At 38.4% G+C, this 13,954-nt stretch overlaps 1 protein-coding gene and 1 non-coding gene across 15 annotated transcripts in view; both read left to right on the top strand.

The window, feature by feature from the left end:
- Unc80 (unc-80 homolog, NALCN channel complex subunit) overlaps nt 1-13,954 on the top strand; it is a 187,544-nt gene that overhangs the window by 114,427 nt on the left and 59,163 nt on the right. For all 14 annotated transcript variants that reach the window (XM_070018095.1, XM_070018011.1, XM_070018052.1 and 11 more), the window contains 7 exons: nt 504-647; nt 1,830-1,930; nt 3,369-3,455; nt 6,593-6,776; nt 8,453-8,547; nt 11,491-11,580; nt 12,466-12,567. In XM_070018095.1, the coding sequence (XP_069874196.1) occupies nt 504-647; nt 1,830-1,930; nt 3,369-3,455; nt 6,593-6,776; nt 8,453-8,547; nt 11,491-11,580; nt 12,466-12,567 (803 nt within the window). The remainder of the gene's footprint in view (nt 1-503; nt 648-1,829; nt 1,931-3,368; nt 3,456-6,592; nt 6,777-8,452; nt 8,548-11,490; nt 11,581-12,465; nt 12,568-13,954) is intronic.
- Nucleotides 12,225-12,355, top strand: LOC138835262 (small nucleolar RNA SNORA40). Its single transcript, XR_011374538.1, has one exon. It is a non-coding gene; the product is annotated as a small nucleolar RNA SNORA40 (small nucleolar RNA).

Here is a 13,954-nt window from a genome sequence, read left to right as displayed (position 1 = left end):
AAGATGTTATCTATCAACTTAGAATTTTAACTTCTCTGATTTCATTTTGCAAGGTGATCTACCTGCTTTGGGATATCTATGCTTCTATTTCTCTAGAAAATATGAATGAGAAGTGATTTGGTTTTATTGTTTGTACTAACATAGACTGGGCATTCTACAAATTTACCTTTTTAAAAATTCTAGTATTTCCTATTGTTGCAAGGATTGTATTGATATTAGGCAGAATCTGAACTTCAAAATGTGTTAGAGGGACTGGGAAGGTGGCTCAGTGGTAGAGTGCTTGCCTTGCATTCACGAGGCTCTGGGTTCGATTCCTCAGTACCACATAAGCAGATAAAAGCCAGAAGTGTTGCTGTGGCTCAAGTGGTAGAGTGCTAGCCTTGAGCTGAATTGCTGAGGTACAACACCACAGGTCCAGAGTTCAGGTCCCACGACCGACAAAAAAAAAAAAAGTATTAGAATCACATCACTAAGAAAAGCACTTTTTTTCTCTCTCTCTTCAGATGAGGAACACACCACTGAACACACACCAAACCACCACGTACCTCAGCCCCCACAAGCTGTGTTCCCAGCATGCATCTGTGCAGCAGTACTTCCCATTGTTCATTTAATGGAGGATGGTGAGGTGCGGGAAGATGGAGTCGCAGGTACCATTTTGACCCATTGAACTTTCACTTATGTTCTTAGACTATTCACCTGATGAGAAATTGTAGGTTGCTCTTAAACACAAAATCTGCTGATCACGTGTTATATTATGCTATGTAAATATTATAATTACAGATTTGTAGCATGTCATACTAACTCTATCTCTTCCTCTATCTCCTTCTCTAATACCTTTATAACCAAAATAATGCATTTAAAGTATGCAGTTGGGCTGGGCACCGGGGACTCATGACTGTAATCCAAGCTATTCAGGAAGCTGAGATCTAAAGATAGCAGTTCAAAACCAGCCCAGGCAGAAAAGTCTGTGAGACTCGTATTTCCAGCTAATCACCAAATAATCCAGAAGTAAAGTTGTGGCTCAAGTAGCAGAGAGCTAGTCTTAAACAAAAAAGCTAAGGGACAGTGCTCAAGCCTTGTATTTAAGCCCCAGTACTGCACAATAAATAAATTAATTAAATTTAAAATAAAATAAAATACCCAGTTGGGTCTGTGAATGTAATTAACAACCAGAAAACAGCACTTATTTGCACATCATTGATTTTAGCCACCTTATTAATTTTAGCTTTTAAGTTGATACCAACCAAAGTTATCTTTTCCTATTTGGTTATCTTTCCTGGTAAATAGCACTGCCATTTGAAATAACAATGAAGTCTTATCATTAAGTTACAAAAGATCATTTTAAGTTAAAATTCCAAATAGTCAGGAGGCAAGGGAAATAACATGCCCATACTTTGCTAATGAGAATAGTATTTCATAATATGAATTTAAAAAAACTGAAAAAGTATAAAACACTTTGACAGATAATTGGTTTCTAGCAATTTCCTAAGCAACAATGGAATCTGACTACAATAAAAATGTACTACTTCTACTTTTAGGGTGGTATCCACAACAAAAACAACTGCATATTCACAAAAATGATCCTTAGAAAACTACACTAATACCTAAAGACAATCCTACATTCTTTTTTATTTCCTTATCTTTACATGTAAAAATGTTCAGTAACAACAACAAAAGAATAAATTGTCACCTTTCAATAGAGAAAGTGTTCAGAGAACCCTTTTAAGGCAAAAGGGAGAAAGTAATTAAACTTTGTAAAGGGCATGATATTTTATCTGATAGACTCATCTCCATTATGACAACTGATTGATTTCTTTTCTCTTCTAAAGTGAGTGCTGTGGCCCAGCAAGTTTTGTGGAATTGTCTAATTGAAGATCCATCAACAGTCCTTCGACATTTTCTGGAAAAACTGACCATCAGCAATAGACAAGTAAATTCCTCTTTTGTATTATAGCTATGAGTGTGTACTCTGTTAGAAGCAAGAGAAACACTTGTTAATGTTGTATGAGCAACACCAATGTCCTCCCACAAAGTAAAGTTCTTTCAATTTTTTTTATTTTTTAAGTGTTCTTATCTTTAAGTAGTTTTACAACAGAATTGTCATTTTACAAAGCAATATATGAAAATATGCAATACATGTTGATCAAGATCTTTTTAAATAATGCTAATGATGAATAAAATTAAATTTTGCTGTTTTCTTTCAAATGTCTCCATTAATTGGTATCTCCATATATTTATAATACATTTCTACTGATAATTCTACCACCACAAGATTCTCAGAATTTGAAGCAAAGATGAAATTCAGCATAATGTTTTAGTACTGTGATCATTTATTGTTTACTTATCAGCCTGTAATACAGGTGAGATTATTAGAAAAGGCTAACACTCTTCATTAACCACAAAGCTAATAGGCCCAGCCACCCATAAGATACCTAATGAGAGCAGCTTTCTGAACACTGAAAACATATACCAGTGATTAAAAAGTATTTGTTCATTTCTTTGTTATGGTCAATATACTAGAAGATTAGGCTACTTTTCTGAAGCGTACAAGGCATTTCAGGTTATATTTTACTTGCTTCACTTGAACTTGGTTTAAAACCTCAGAAACAGAATTATGAATTTCCCTAAATCAGATTTACTTCACAGTTTCTCAGCCTGGCATCTCCTCACATTCCCATCCCTCCTAGCACTCGTGGTAGACAGAGCTAATGTACAGCTCCCATATGATCTGACTGTGAGCTTTAGGCATGGTATAAAGTTTACTTCTTTTTTGTCAGTTGTGGGGCTTGAACTCAAGGCCTAAACACTGTCCCTTAGCCTCATTGTGCTCAAGGCTAGTGCTATACCACTTAAGCCACAGAGCTACTTCTGGTTTTCTGAGTGGTTAACTGGAGATAAGAGTCTCATAGGGACTTTTCTGCCCAAGCTGGCTTCAAACCTCAATCCTCAGATCTCAGCCTCCTGAGTAGCTAGAATTACAGGCATGAGCCACCGGTGCCCAGCTTAAAGTTTCCTTTTTGTAAAAAAGATAGCTGATGAGGTTTGGATGGATGAAGGAGAACAATGTAAGGGGTGGCATTGATTGAATATACTATGCTTATAAACTCACATGTTGAATTGAAATCCCTCTGTATAGCTACTTAAATATCATTTTTAAAAGTTTAAAAGATAGCTGTCTGACAACTGATATGTTAGTTCATACTAATAGCCACATGTATTATACTTTTCCCATAGACTACATTAAATTGTTGAAAATTGAAATAAACACGTGGGCAAAAAATAAATTCTTTGTGAATTTCAGCCAGCTCATTTTATTTCCTATAGCATGGCAGGTGAAGGAAACTACTCAATTTCTGCTCTTCTTTCAGGATGAGTTAATGTACATGCTGCGCAAACTCCTCTTAAACATTGGAGACTTTCCTGCTCAGACATCTCACATCCTCTTCAACTACTTGGTGAGTCTCAACTGCTAATTGGAAGTAGGAACACAAGGAAAATGTTTTAAGAGATATTTTTCCTCAATTTCCATTAAGTGTGTGATTAAAGGTGAATCCTGCTTAGTTGAATTTGTCCTTTTCGGATTGGGAAGATCTTGCCTGCGCTGTTCTCAGCGTGTGGTGGATGTTCAAATAAATGTCAGTCCCTTTGGTCTCCCTTGAGCATCTGCCATCTTCCTTATATTGGTTCATGTAGCTTTTAATCATTCTGTTTCCTTTTCTTATTTTGTTCCTTAAAGTCTGTGCATGCATGTGCGTGCGTGCACACACACACGCATCATACATACTTATTTCTCTAGATGGAAAGGAATTGTAAATTTATTTTTCCAAAGCAATTATCCATGCTTTAACCTATTCTGACAACTTCTTTCTGTGCTCTCCAGGATTTACCAATTTCTCCACATTCTCCTCCTTACATGACAAATGATAATGAAGTTTGGGGACAGGAATACAATGATGAGGCTTTCAAATTACAATTTTATCCAAATCAACAGATATGATAGACAAACTTGTGTTTCTTGGGGAAATTCCTTTCGTCGTTACTGTTGTCATATGCATATAAACAGGCAGCTATAGCAGGATGATAAATTTAACTCACACTCCAAATCCAACACATAGAAAATGTTCCTAACTCCTTTCACTTGCTTGTGACTAATTCAGTCTTCTTCCTGAATGTCCACTTGCTGGTTGGCAAGATAAAAATACATATAAATAAATGTCCAATCTAGCTTAAGTTCAGCCTGATATAAAAATATAAACCATACTTTTGAACAAGGTTTAGTTTCTTTTGGATAGAAATGCTTCATCTCCAGGAATCCTCCTTTCCTACTGCCTTGATTCTAAGAGCTATGTGGGATTAGGAAAAGAAGAGAAAAAGACTTTTGCTTTATGGTCTATCCCTTGTGATTCCTCTGGCTGCTCTACCGTGAGACTGCTCTTTGGATCACTGGTTTTTGGATGCCTGGGTAGCAGAGGCTGAAGGCCACACCTGAGGCCTGTCTGGTCCCAGGAGTATTTCTTGAGAGACTCAACTTCCCTTGATATTGACAGCCAGTATGGGAAGTCCCCTAGCTATAGCTTCCTGCTCTGTAACAGCAGCCTTTGTCATTTCATCTGAAAAAAAAAATTCTCCTGCCAAGTGCCTTACTTATGGGTTTTGTCTGTCTCAAACAAAATCCAAAGGTAGATTAGCAGTCAAATGCTAGTCTACCTCATAAGTATGGGCCCTGCCAAATTTACCTTGTATCCAAATTGGTATGGAAAAGTTCTGAGGTAAACTGTCAGCAAGCCACACAGAGACTAGAGATATGCACTCCTTCCTTGTTACCAACATCTGCCGATTCTCCCAGGTCACTAGATAGGCAAACCCTTTACCTGGATATTACTCTCCTCCATCCTTTAGTCCTGCAACAAGTAGATGGATATTTTGTTGTTGTTGTTGTTGTTTTGTTTGTCATGTCTGGATTTAGCTAGCTTATTTCTTTTTTTTTTAATTGTGAGAATACCATACAGAGGAGTTACAATTACATGGGCAAGATAATGAGTACATTTCTTATCAAGCATTGTTGCCTCCTCTGTTTCCCCTTCCCATCTCTTCCCATCCTCCCCCTCCATATAAGCCTTAAAGTTGGACATCAGTAGGTAACTGATAGTGAAAATAATTTGACCTTGCTGTAAAATCTTATTTTGCATTGAATATAATCTGTCTTTGTATTCCTTTCCTAATTCTACTGTTTCCCTGATTTGCAAACAGTTCAATGCTTTGAGTAGGGGGGGGAGGGGAAGGGCCTTGTACTCAAATGAGCCAAACCATAAAAGGCAGAGTGACTTTTTACCTTTGTCTTTTTGCTAATGACTATTGTTAAGTGTAGATCGTGGGGGTATTGGAAACATTGACCCATCACTCCCCGCCCTGTCAGAGACATTTCGAGCACTGCTTATGTGACATCATAGTCTTCAGTGTGGGGGAAGGGGACCTGCATGGTTCTGTAAAGACTTTGGAAGGAGTCTGACGTCCAGACTGCTTCCACTTGTCCACAATTACCACCATCCTTCTACACAAAGAAAGCACATCCCACCGTGCCAGCTGCCATTAACTGGCTGTGCCAACAGGCATATCTGATGATAGAAGAATCTCAAGTATCTTTGGGGTTTTTTGTCTTTTTTTTTTTTTTTTGTCGGTCATGGGGCCTGAACTCTGGGTCTGGGCACTGTCCCTCAGCTCTTCAGCTCAAGCCTAGCGCTCTACCACTTGAGCCACAGCACCACTTCCGGCTTTTTCTGCTTATGTAGTGCTAAGGAATCAAACCCAGGGCCTAATGCATGTGAGGCAAGCACTCTACCACTGAGCCACCTTCTCAGACCTCAAGTATCTTTGTTTTAAGGAAGACATATGCTTGATTAAGTGAGGCACTGTAAACCCATGAGACTTAGAGTCTTTTTTACCTTTTCCACATTTCTGTTACAGATGAGGTTTGTTCTGATTTTGTGGTGTTCTATGGAATAAGGTAGTCAGGAATTTTCCTTCAAACATTCCCATTACAGTCTTTATGTTATTTTAATGTGCTAAACACATTTCACCTCTTGTTTAAAAATAAATTTATGATGAGACATTTTAAATGTAAATTAAAAATGTGTAAATGGACAATTTTCAAAATTATTTTAAAGGACACACAAATGATAATTTCAAGTTTACTCACTTGACTAAGCAAGACATCTTTAGTTTAGGACTATTAAACATATTAGACTCTTTGTTTCAGATTGTGTATAAGCAAACATCATATACAGACTTAATTGGGATGGCCTGATCCAGAATGTCTAAAATGCAGGATAGCAACAATGATCTTTTATTTTCTTTAAGTATTCATTATTTTAATGATCCATAAAACACAGAAGCCAGTTTGGTCAGTTTTTCAGTTATATTCCTTCCTGATTACTACCCTTAAGGTATTATAGAAGCATTTGAGCATCTAACATGAATACCATATAAAGGCACAGAGGAAGATTTAATTTTTTTTAAAAAAGGAAGCCAAGGAAATGAGAATGTGAGCTCAGGATTGCTGGAACTTCATGAATTCTCTCGCTCGGACTTTCAGGTGGGGTTAATCATGTACTTCGTGCGGACACCCTGTGAATGGGGGATGGATGCCATTTCTGCCACTTTGACTTTCCTATGGGAAGTGGTTGGATACGTGGAAGGCCTGTTCTTCAAGGACCTCAAGCAGACAATGAAGAAGGAGCAATGTGAAGTGAAGCTCCTTGTGACTGCTTCCATGCCAGGTACTTCTAGATGACATAACTGCTAAAACAAACATAAACTGCTTGGGAAAATAGCACAAGGCTCCTTCATTCATGAGAAAACTGTGAGTTCTAACTCATAGAATTACTTGAGGCTATCCAAATTTTTTTTGTTTCACACAAGCAAAGAAATACAATAGACCCTTTAAAAAGCCAGGAAGTTCCAAATGAAAGGAGACACATCAGAACTGAGTTGGTGTGAATCAGCCCTTGAAGGGTGTCCAAGGTTAAAGATTTATTTAAGTCTGTCATAGGAGCCAGCTGAGCTGAAAGCCTTTTGGAGTGAATTTTTGGCAGCACAACGAGAATGACATTGTTTGTATGGCATAGGTCCCAGTCCTTTATTAACTCACTGAGAGGCAGCTTTATGAGAAATTGGAAAAGAGAAAAGCAGAAGAAGAATTACAAAAGGACATGATATGTAATATAAATTCTAGATTCTGTTGCTTTGCATTTTACCTGCTTTTTCTTAAGATGGTTTTACCAAGCCTTCATCCATGCTCAGTAACCTAGAAAATATGAAATATACATGTACTGAAATAAAGAGAAAGACAAAATTATACACAGATTCTGACAGCAAAGAAGCCTGGGCTAAAGTCAGCACTGACATTCATCAGCTGAGTTTTAGCTGTGAAAAAGAACATCATTTTTCAAAGCTTTCCTTCCTCATGTATGAAATAAGAATACAATTCCTCTTTCACAGTTATCAGGAACAAATTAGCTTCAGTGTATAAAATGCTTCCTGCCATACATCCTGACTCTTATAGGCATTCAATACACATTTATATGTCCTATGGAGTATCAGCAAAGATACTCAGATTGTCACTCAAAGACTTTTAAAAAAACTCCTGAAAAATGTGTTTGCTTAGCACTCTGGAGGCTGAGCAGGAGAATGGAGGGTTGGGTGTCACAGACCCTGTCTCCAGGACTGTGGGGACCCACTGGACATGCAGCTGAAGCACAGCTCGTGCCTAGCAAGCCTAAGGCCCTGGTTGCAAGCCCTAGCGCCACAAGAAAATCATGATTAATTAATTAATTTTCAAAATCAAAGCATATCATAGTGTTCACATGCATTTGTGAACACTAATAAGTGAAAATAATAAATCTGCCTAGCCAGCCGGGTAAAATATTAAAAAAAATACACACATATATTTTAGAGTACATTTCAGGTATTTGTTTTGTTTTGGCTAATATTTCAGTTCATGTTTTTTCAACATCATTGTATGGACACCACCTTTAACATGGATAACTTGTAGCAATGCTGGAAGTTGGAATGTTCACTCTTCTACCAACAAATGCTTATCTTTGAACAGGTTATTTAATCTACTCATTTTATAAGATAATATAATAGATAATAAGATAATAATAACACTCATCCTCATGGGTTTACTGTGAGATTTAAATATAATCATGTATGTCAAAGGCAGGTGAAAGTATTTGGAAACTCCATAAATGGTAGCTATCACTATTTAATGAGTGAATATATATAAAATTAACTGTGAATAAGAGTACAATCTATAAAATACATATCTCAAATTATGCACTTAAGAACAAGAACAGTTAAAAATCACTTTACTGATTGAATTTTAACATTGTATGCTTTAAATATAAACTTTCTCATAGTCAGCTCTGTTCATTGTGATTTTTACTTTCTGTAGGTACCAAAACATTGGTAGTTCATGGACAAAACGAGTGTGACATCCCAACCCAATTACCAGTCCACGAAGATACTCAATTTGAAGCTCTGTTGAAGGTGGGAATGGTCTCGTTTTTTTTTTTACCCAATGACTTTTTTGGGACATTCAGTAAACATTCATTTTAGAATTCCATGACATTTTTCTGTCTTCAAGTGAATTTATTACTGTTGGAGAACCTCTTCCACTATTATGTACTTGCATAATGTCCTTTGCCTTTTCCTGATGTTTTAGTTCTGTACTAAAGCAGACAATTCAGGCATGTTCCTTTTCACAGTAGCAGCCTGGCTCTGATGCTGTTCTTAGCTCCCCTGACTGTGCTGTGAACTCCAGGTTCAGTGCTTGGAATTTCTTTTTTTTAATTGTGAAAATACCGTACAGAGGGGTTACAATTACATGGGCAAGATAGTAAGTACATTTCTTATCAAGCATTGTTGCCTCCTCCTTTGTTTCCCCTTCCCATCCTTTCCCATCCTCCCAACCCCCTCTACCCCCCCCCGCAAAGTTGCAAAGTTTGTTTTTTTGACATAACGATTTGTACACCTCATTGTTGCAATGGGTCCACCTGTATCAGAGCTTGGAATTTCTTGTGGTTCTGGAGGTGCTCTGGGTTTACACACTGAGGGACACCCTAGGTACCCAGGACTTCTGATAGCACCCAGTAGAATTCATCTGGTTTTCAGGGTACACTAAAGCTACAGCTCTACCATGTTCAATGGAGCATTGCTTACCATAGCCAAAATATGGAATCAAGCCAGGTGGGTGAATGGATCAAGAAAATGTTGTAAATATTATGAAATATAATGGAATTCTATGCTTGCACCAGAAAAAAAATGGCATTTGTAAGGAAATGGAAAGACTTGGAAAAACTTACACTAAGCAAAGTAAGCCAGACCCAAAGAAACATAGGCTGCATGGTTTCCTTAATTTGTAATAAACAGAATGTGCCTATAAATCTACAACTAACCCAATGGATAGTAAAAGACAAGTAATCACACCTGGACATGATTAATCAAACAGCAATCTAAACATTCACACAGTAAACAAAGGATATTCTTTTTTTTTTTTTTGGTCGGTTGTGGGGCTTGAACTCTGGGCCTGGGTGCTGTCCCTCAGCTCTTCAGCTCAAGGCTAGCGGGTCTACCACTTGAGCCATAGTGCCACTTCTGGTTTCTGAGTGGTTTATTGGAGATAAGGGCCTCACGGACTTTCCTGCCAAAGCTGGCTTTGAACTGTGATCCTCAGATCTCAGCCTCCCTCCGGAGTAGCTAGGATTACAGGAGTAAACACCAGTGCCTGACACAAAGGATATTCTTAGGAGAGGATCACAAGAGCTCAATAGCTATGTGCATAGGATCATATAAAATGATGCTTATCAAAATGAACTCCAAGAAATGGAAGAGGTTTTTCATTATACTGCTTGTGTTTCTTTTTTCTTCTTCATCTTCTTTCTGTTTTTTCTTTGGTTTTATTCCCCTCTGTCACCGCTTTTGATTTCTGTATGTACCCTTTGTCTGGTATGGAAGTTTATCTGATTTGGGAAGGAGAAGCATAGAAACAGTGGCGAAAAGGGTGAACCAATTCAACAGTGAAGCCCACTAGACTCTATGTTGGAAATGAACTATACAGCTTGGGGGGGAAGGCAAGTGGGAGGGGAAAACCTGGGAAAGAATGAGGGAGGGGTGACATGATTCAAAAGAAAATGTACTCAATACCTGTAACCCCTCTGTACATCACCTTTAAAATAAAATGTTTAGCCAAGCATCCGTGGCTCATGCCTGTAATCCTAGCTACTCAGGAGGCTGAGATCTGAGGATCACAGTTCAAAGCCAGTCCAGGCAGGAAAGTCCATGAGACTTTGATCTCAAATAAACCACTAGAAAACCAGAAGTGGTGCTGTGGCTCAAGTGGTAAAATACTCGCCTTGAGCTGAAGAGCTGAGGGACAGCACCCAAGCCCAGAGTTCAAGCCCCATGACTGACAATAAATAAATATATAAAATGTTTAAAAATAACTTATGAGCATAAAGAATTCATCTGGGTTTGACTTGTCACTGAGGCAGCAAATATATACTTCAGACAAAAAGGATTTTTCTGCTAATTCTGGCAATGATCCCTTCCAAAGAAATATAGTTGATAGCTAGACACATCGAGCCATGACTGCAGAGTTTTCAAAGTAAACCAATAAGTAAACTAGTTCGACATTTTCCATGTGTTGTAGTGCAAGCTTTTAGTTATCTCAAACACAGTTCTGGGCCCCACTGCAAACAGAAAAGCCTTCCTAATGATTCACTTTTGTCAAATTGTACACTTTATTTCAATAGACAGGGCCATTATTCTTCCTTCCAGGTTTCCTAGGCACCTTCAGAGAATTTCTAACACCTAGTGAGCAAACATCACTGCTCTGTGTGTATACTCAGACTGGAGGGGTGGGTCATATGACTCAGACAGTGTGTTCAAACACTGGATCCACCATAGCTACTCCAACCCAAATCAACTAATAGTACCTCTTGAGCCCCAATCTCTTTTTCAACCTTTGTGGCAACCTTTGGCGCTTTGTATCCAATATATAGTAGTGCTCAGTGCACTATAGTTTGGATTATCCTTAATGTTAGTACCAGGCATTCCTTACTCCTGGCATTTAGACCAGTGTGGGCCACTATACATCTATCACTCAGTCACTGAATGGCAGAACTCTACATGTTTGGGCACTGAGAGAATGGATTGTTTCTATTACATCATTATCCTTTATTATGCCATGTTGTATGAATATGTATGTAAATAATATATCTGATAAATATATATAATATCATTATCCTTTGTTATGCCATGTTGTATGAGTATGTATGTAAATAATATATCTGATATATATATATATATATATATATATATATATATAAAATCTTATAAGAAGTCAAGCTTGCTTTTTCCTATACTTGTGTCTTTCAACTTATTACCTAATAGGTTCTGATCAACTTTTGTTAAAATTTGTGACTATTCCAGGAGTGTTTAGAGTTTTTCAATATCCCGGAATCCCAGTCCACACATTATTTTCTCATGGATAAACGCTGGAACCTCATCCACTACAATAAGGTGAGGCTGAAGCAGAGCTGTTCATGTGGATTGTGAGAGGCTCACCACACCTCTCCTAAGCACAGCTTGCAGTCAGGGAAACATCGCTGTTTAGAGGTTACAAGCAAAGCCACTTGGGTCTGTGTGGCTTTGATGTACTCTTTGATGTCTGTCTATAAAGTGGGGATTTTGATTTCAATATCTGTGCTTGGGTAGTTATAGTCATTGTAGGTGATAAGACACTGAGTCTGTCATCAAGATTACATCTAGGTGAAAAATTAAAGTGCCACATTTGAGGTCTGTTTGGAATTTGAAAGCTGGCACTTTATTCTGTGAAATATAACCATGGTAATATGAGCCAATGAGAGAAAGGTTATCTCAGATAACCCCTGGCATTGTCTTATAGTGACCTTCTTCTTCCAGAACATTCTTTAGTACCTTGCCTTTGACTCTGTTGCTCCCAGCTGTGCTCCCTGTGCCAGGCAAGAATAGCCAGCCTGGATACATTGATGCTTTCCTATGGGGGAAGAGGGAGGTTTCCTTCTCTAGGTTTTTGTATAATTGAGGAGGATACAAAAATCAAAATTATCAGAAAAATAAATGAAATTTTTTTTGCTTATCTGACTTTTCGATGAAGAGAAAAGTATAATATGACTAAACATTTGAGCACTTGTGTGTGTGTCTCTTTGTTTAATTTGTAACAAAGCCTTACAGACAGGTGCACACAGTAAATACTCTTTTGCAACCCAGAACTCATTGCTGATATGAGATTTTGGTACATGTAAGAAGGAATGTGATTCCTCTAATAGTTGGTAATGTGAGGGTCTGTTGCTCTGATAATAAATATGATGTGAAAGCAAAAAAACCTCAACATTTCCCCCTACTTCTTTGTGTAATCCACCTCAGACCTACGTTCGAGATATTTACCCTTTCCGGAGGTCAGTGTCTCCGCAGCTGAACCTTGTACACATGCATCCAGAGAGGGGGCAGGAGCTCATTCAGAAACAGGTATCTGGCTGCTCCATTTTACTCTGTGTCATGTTGTTGGCATAGATAATCTGTTAATGTGTTGCCAGTTATGAGTCCTGTGATTCTATTACGATCTTCATGCAAAGACTGAATGAGAGCCTTTGTCAATACATTGTTCCTCAAAACAGTAGATGTTTTATAAACTGGATCAGGTATAATATTATATTATTCCATGAATAATATTATGATTGATTTGATATATGAAATAGCAATATCTTCTAGTTTGTTCTCCTAGTGTTTGTTGACTTCTTGTTTTATTTTGTTTTCTGGCCTTTTTTAATTTTTGAGACAATGTCTCACTCTGTAGCCCAAACTGGCCTGCCACGCCTCCTGACTCAACCTCCCAAATGAGGAGATTGTAAGGAACATCCATTCTTTTCTTTCTTTCCTTCTTTTTTTCCTTCTTTCTTTCTTCCTTTCCTTTTCTTTTTTTTTTTTATTGTGGGGCTTGAACTCTGGACTTGGGCGCTGTCCCTCAGCTCTTCAGCTCAAGGCAAGCGCTCTACCACTTGAGCCACAGAGCCACTTGCAATTTTCTGAGTGGTTTATTGGAGATCAAAGTCTCACAGACTTTCCTGCCTGGGTTGGCGTTGAACTGTGATACTCAGATCTCAGCCTCCTGAGTAGCTAGGATTACAGGTGTGAGACACCAGCACCCAGCAAGGCAAGCCATTAGTTTTTTTTGTTTGTTTGTTTGTTTGTTTTGGGGGGGGGTCCAGTTGTAGAGCCTGAACTCTGGGTCTGGGTGCTGTCCCTCAGCTCTTCAGCTCAAGGCTAGCACTCTACCACTTGAGCCACAGCGCCACTTCCGGCTTTTTTCTTTTTGCTTATGTGGTGCTGAGGAATTGAACCCAGGGTCTCAGGCATGCAAGGCAAGCGCTCTACCACTGAGCCACCTTCCCAGCCTAAGCCATTAGTTTTTAAGTATGTGCTTTATTTCATTTTTTTTCCTTGGGGGTAATGGGGTATGAACTAACTCAGTTTGCATGCTCAGCTGGCACTCCACCACTTGAGCCATGTCTCCAGCCCAGCTTTTGGCTGGCTAGTTTAAAGATGGATGGTTGTGGACTTTTCTATCTAGGCTGGTTTTGGACCACCCTCCTCCAGGTCTCAGTCTCCTAAGTAGCTAGGATTACAGGTATAATTACAGCATACAGCAATTTCACATAGTTTGTAATACAGGATTAGAAGTCTTGGGATACTCATCCCCCAAAGATTACCCAAGCTGATTAAAAAAAAAAAAGTAAAACAGGTCAATGTAGTATGCCTGGAAAAACAACTATACCAAAAGATTTGGAATCTATCCTGGCTCTGCTACAGACCAGATTTATACTCTAATAACTCATTTTTTAAATAGGAGGAGAAA

This window comes from Dipodomys merriami, unplaced genomic scaffold, assembly GCF_024711535.1.
Source record: "Dipodomys merriami isolate MVZ:Mamm:240054 unplaced genomic scaffold, mDipMer1.0.p SCAF_1, whole genome shotgun sequence".
Lineage (NCBI taxonomy): Eukaryota > Metazoa > Chordata > Mammalia > Rodentia > Heteromyidae > Dipodomys > Dipodomys merriami.
This window is presented reverse-complemented; position numbering and strand designations above follow the sequence as displayed.